Source organism: Ilyonectria robusta, assembly GCF_021365365.1.
Source record: "Ilyonectria robusta strain PMI_751 chromosome Unknown BGZ61scaffold_168, whole genome shotgun sequence".
In the NCBI taxonomy this organism is placed as follows: domain Eukaryota; kingdom Fungi; phylum Ascomycota; class Sordariomycetes; order Hypocreales; family Nectriaceae; genus Ilyonectria; species Ilyonectria robusta.
This window is the reverse complement of record NW_025764602.1, coordinates 1-5303: the sequence shown is the minus strand read 5'-3', so window position 1 is coordinate 5303 and position 5303 is coordinate 1. Positions and strand designations below refer to the sequence as shown.

Genomic DNA, 5303 nt, shown 5'->3' with positions numbered 1-5303 from the left:
CTCGCAGTATCCACACCAACTATTTCGCAAATCCGGGTCTCGATATTGATTAGTTGGGTTAGTTATCTCTATTACAGGTGAGGTGATTCAGTCGTAAGATGTGTTGCACAGCCATTCGGCCTGGCTATTCCATATGTCGTCGCTTCAACGCGAAGGAGAGGCCTTGACATGGCTTGACCCCGAGCACGCTGATCAAGCTACTGGGTTCCACGGCTGCTAGTTGTCTCTTTTCTCGGCGGTTATCCCGGGTGTGTTCCTATTGGCTTCCGCTAGCTTATCAAGAGAAAAAGAACCAACAGATGATGATGCAGGACTAGTCCGAGACGTGTCCCTCGGTGTCCCTCGGCCCCAAAGTCGAGAATCGATCTTGCCTCCACACCACAGGTGGCGCTTGATGTTGCCGGGCTACTTGCCATATGCACTGTGCGGGTGCCCTGGTCAGTTGACTGTGCGTGACATCGGCATGATACATCATTTATTGATTAAGATAGCCCAAGCGCCATGCGTGTCGCAACCCGCCGCCGGGGGGGAGGGTCAGACGCTGCAAGGATGCGGTACGGTGCCGCACCGGGGAACACACCCCAGGAGGATCTACGGATAGGATACCTGATTCACTCCCCTGCTTGCGCTAGCAGGAACATTGGCAGACCTCCAGCTTGTGCCGTAACGTGTGCGTGCGCGCGTTCTTGTGCTGGGACAGCTCACTACACCACAAGATACACGGTGACACGCGCTCGCCTTCGTGTCTCATCCGTCTACTAGCTCTACTAACAATCACAGACGAGAATATGTATCAAGTCATGACCCAGCCCTCGTCTGCCTTATTGCATCCGCTTCCAACGACAGCACCAACACCCATCGCTCTTGAGACGACAGCTGCCAACTCCACCTCCACAAAGTCGACACGGGGAATCCCACCAACCTCATTAGCATGTGGACTGGTAAGTGCATTGCTCCAGTAGCTGTTGGTCACTTGCTCTTGACACTAAGCAACGCGAGTAGTCTTCTCTCAATGCGCAGATTCTGTCGATCAAGGCCGAAGACTAGAGAACCTCAGTTGGCGACTTTGGCAACGCGAGACCTTCGATTGCCAGAGCGCCTCCAACAAGATCTCTCCCCAACCACTCCTCCAGAACATTCCCTACGAAAGCTGCATACCCGGCCCTCTCCAATTGTCCGGCAGCGTTGAATCTCTCACGGACGAGAAGGCCGATGATTTTACTTCCGTCCCAATACCTGTTGACACCTGCTGCCCCAAGACACGGATCCAGGGTTCGTACACCAGCTGCCGAAGCAAGCGAGAAAGACATATCAGCTCTGACGACTTCGAGAGGATGGCCGTCTCCATCCTCAAAGACAAGAGTCCTTTGTTGATACTGCTACAGAGCTGCCCCATGGTTGCTACTCTTAAGGAATCGCTCCCTGCGCCTATTGCCTTGGAGCGCTCCAGTTCCAGTACTACCAAATCCCAGTCGCCTTCTAAGTCAATTAGCAACCGCTTAGAGGCATCGCCCGAGTTCGCTCCCATAACGCCTTCGCGCACCATCATTGTCCGTGGTTTCTAATTACCCTAAGCTTCAGTCTCTTAAAGCATCAGCACCGTCCAGAACGCCCTATCCGACAGGATCCCTAAGCCCACCTCCTCTCCAGCCCCCAAGCCTGTACAGTCTAAGAAGTACCCGATAAAGTTCTCTCTTATTAGTACCTCCTTCTCATTATTTAAGCAGGACTAGTACCTCTACAGGCATAAGCCAGTCATCCCCAATATTAAGAGGCTCATATTTCAGATTGGCGGATCCCCTGAAGATAACGCTTTGCTCAAGAGCACCCTCGCCACTTCTCCACCTAGCTCTCTTTTCTCGCTCCAGAACAGTTAGGCGTCTTCTAGCACCAACGTCACGTCCCGCAGCGACGAGGATGAAGCCGCCGTGGACTCCAAGGTTAACTGCCACGACGAGTGTGCCATTGACAACGGCGATAACCCGTCGAATTGGGAAGACTATACCGAAGACAGCGGCAAATCCAGCATAGATGACAAGTTCTTCTAGCGAGTCGACTCCAAGCCTAACCTGCCTACTAGACGCTCTATTTATTACTCTTATACTGGCAAAGGACGACCGCGCGCACAACCTGGGCAACTACGCCTCGCAATCCACAACAGCCATTCCTCGGTCGCGCATAGCCCCCAATAAACCCTCCTTGGGCGCTTCTCGCAACGAATTGGACGAGACTCCATTAATAATAAAGGGCATGCGTCATCCTACCCTCAAGCCCATTCACGAGATCCCTCGATCCAGCCCTCAATCCATTCATAAAAAACCCGACCATGCTGAGAATCAGGCTGCTCTGTCACCGCACACTACGCGCCGCAACATGCTTGCAACTGAGCTTACCGAGTCGCTCCGCCGCCACCTCCTCTGGGAACGACAGCAGAAGTCGTCGACAGCTGATGCAGTTCTGAGCCGGAGCCACACCTCGGACAATATGACCCACCTTGAACAACACCTCAAGAAGAGCTGCATCAAAACGAGCGAGGATGTCAGCGCCAGTAGCAAGGACCAATGCTTCTTCAAGAACGTCGGTAATGGATACCACGTCAAAGGCTGGTGACCACCTGCTGAGAGCATACAGAAGTGCACCAGTAGCGTCTCGTATTGTCTTCATCGGACTTGGCACCGTGGTGCTGGGGGAGTCGCTCGGGAGATGGGCTGGTAGGTTAGGAAGTTCGCGAGTAGGTGGAATTATGACGCCGCCAGTAAAATAGCGGGTGAACGCGGGGATCGAGGATCAATAGTATCGTGCATTACGCGGCACAGTCAGAAAGAATGAGGTCGTCGTCGCAAGGTCTGTCAATTTCAGGAACAGCAAACTCGGAGGTTCTGCGGACCTCGGAATAATGGCGGGAAGCAGCCACTCAGCTAAATAGTGCACCTTGAATAAAGAAAGTAATCATGTCAATAAACCAATAACATACTGAGCGACGATAAGAGGTACAAACAACAGAGCGCGAGGAAGCTCGGCACTGTTGACGAAGCTGGCCGGCCGAAGTAATATGCAGAAGAAAAAGATGGGACGCACTTCTTTGGACCGAATTTTCTTTTAGGGGACTACTTACAGCAGTCCCACCAGAATGCAAAACGTTGCACCAGAGCCTTGTTAGCAGCGCTAACAAGCTCTACGATCACTTCGAGAACGAAAAGTCTCAATATCAATCGCCCGTTCAAGTTCCAAGCGTTCAGGTTCCAAGCGCTCAGGTTCTAAGCAAATATCTACTTCTTATGTTCAAATGGTTGTGCGAGGATGGGAACTGATGTCGAAAAGTACATTTTCAGTGTGTAGACAGACACTTGCCAAGCTGCGATGGCTATATTATATATTAAACAGCCAAGTCTGGCCGTCTACTGGACTAAATTATGATGCAAGAAACATTCCGAATGATAGATGACCGCATCAGTTTGGATCGGGTTCTCTGAATCTGATAGTGTCCCATTTGAGAATGTAGTACATCTCAATTTAGGCCAATTCTTAGACCACTTTTTGTTTGAAGATGGTCTCAACGGGATCTTCTACTTTCATAGATCGATAATATAACATTTGGCTAAGAGACTCAGCAACACTAATCACAAACTAATCTATTCGCCGGTGCCTAAGTAGTCCTCTAGCCGTGAACATGAACAGTTGCTGGGAACCACTTGGGAGATAGAAGCCACCCACTGCCGCCAATACTAGATACTCTAAATAGGGTCGACCTTGCGCCCTACAAGTCCTCGGCTATCATCTACCATGAAGCCGTATCCCGGTGAGGCATACACCGTTCGCTGGGGTACGCCCCCGACCTAGAACATCGAGTCTGGGCTAGTATCATAACCGTACGAAAAGCCGTCAATTGGGCCTGCCATATAAGTCTGACTGGTTCACCGGAACGCCTGTATTGGCATATGTTGTTGCTGACGGGTTGGTCTGTTGCTGGGCGAATGAGTCCCTGGTCGAAGTGTTTGGTGCAGTAGAGCTAGGCGGCCACTGTTGGGTATACAGGTTGGTACCAATCTGTCCGGAACATCCTTCTTGGGGCCCCAAGATCGGCGGTAGTCGGCTGGAGTTTTGATTGGTAGCGGTGCCATTGTCGACGAGGGTGAGGTCTCCGCCTCTGGGATGAACCGAGGTTTGGGTGCCAGTAGACTCCACGAATCCATGTGGGTTCGTTGTGATCTCCGGGGTTATCTGTGGCGTAGGTTGAGTTCGTTGCACCAGAAAGTCACTAGAAAAAGAAGGCAATCCATGCGGGGCTGTGCCCAAACTATAATCCGGCGTTTGCTGCGTCAAGCTCTGCGCAGTTGACAGTCTCGTCGCTGATATATCCCGGTCACCGTCGTCCTTCGTGGCCGATCCGTCGTCGTTTTCGGAGCACGTTTCCGGGATCTTATCACTTGCCACCACATACACCTTTGTGGTTCCATCTGTTCGTCTGTTAGCGCCCAGCTAGTATCGAGAGACGCAAGGGCGATTTACCGATTTCTTTCTTTTTGAACCTCTCCTCTTGCTTGGCTACCTTAAAAATCTCGTTCAGGTACGGTCGCTTTTTTACGTTCGCTGAGTTTTCTTTATCGGCAAAGAATGCTGACAATGCCTCGGCAGCGACCTCTTCAAGCTTCTTGACGTTAAGGTTCAGTTTCTGGATGTCGGGGTGCTATTTGTCCTTTGGCTCCATAGCCATTCGCAAAATGTGGTTCAGCAGATGAACGCGTTCTGAGAGAGTGTCAGATCGTCTATGTAGTTGAGATTGCCATCGTCAACTGACCCCGCTTGTAAAGATGATCCGGCTCCTTGTGGCGGACCTTGTCCTCCCTGGTCAGACCCCATGGTTTAGGCCACCACTTTGGCGCTTTGTCATCGCCCCCCGTATAAGGATATGTAGACTGCTTCTTGGGCTCAATAGCCTTCACCCATGCCTTAGCAATGAGCTTGCATGCCGCCTGCTGGCAGTTGGTGAATCGCTGTTCATAGAAGTTCCACACATCCTGGGATTCGCCAATCTTGATCCCTTTACTGGGAACCGAGACGACAAGGGGAGCATGTTCATCATCGCAAGCTAAATCGCGAGCTCGGAGTCTCTTTCGACTTCGTCGTTCAGGATTATTCGAGTAATTGAGATTTGGCATGCGGTGATGATCAGTCATTGGATTCCCTGGAAAGCCCATGGATTGTTTGTGGAACCCCCCGTCAAACCCGGAGGGTTCTTCAAGCATGGGATTTTCTCCTAAGCAAGTCAGTATCAAGCTCGGCGTGGGTAGAATAGACACTTA

The 5303-nt window shown here is 51.4% G+C and overlaps 2 protein-coding genes across 2 annotated transcripts; one reads left to right on the top strand and one right to left on the bottom strand.

The window, feature by feature from the left end:
- Positions 1 to 501: 501 nt before the first annotated feature.
- Positions 502 to 2610, top strand: BGZ61DRAFT_501316 (uncharacterized protein; the record flags this gene model as incomplete). Its single annotated transcript, XM_046251691.1, has 6 exons — positions 502 to 668; positions 877 to 941; positions 1021 to 1550; positions 1608 to 1675; positions 1745 to 1872; positions 2081 to 2610. 6 exons carry the CDS (start codon positions 502 to 504, stop codon positions 2608 to 2610), a joined length of 1488 nt encoding a protein of 495 aa, XP_046092872.1.
- Positions 2611 to 3734: 1124 nt separating this feature from the next.
- On the bottom strand, positions 3735 to 5246 carry BGZ61DRAFT_501315 (uncharacterized protein; the record flags this gene model as incomplete). Its single annotated transcript, XM_046251690.1, has 5 exons — positions 3735 to 3836; positions 3919 to 4457; positions 4510 to 4687; positions 4742 to 4746; positions 4799 to 5246. 5 exons carry the CDS (start codon positions 5244 to 5246, stop codon positions 3735 to 3737), a joined length of 1272 nt encoding a protein of 423 aa, XP_046092871.1.
- Between the last annotated feature and the right edge of the window lie 57 nt (positions 5247 to 5303).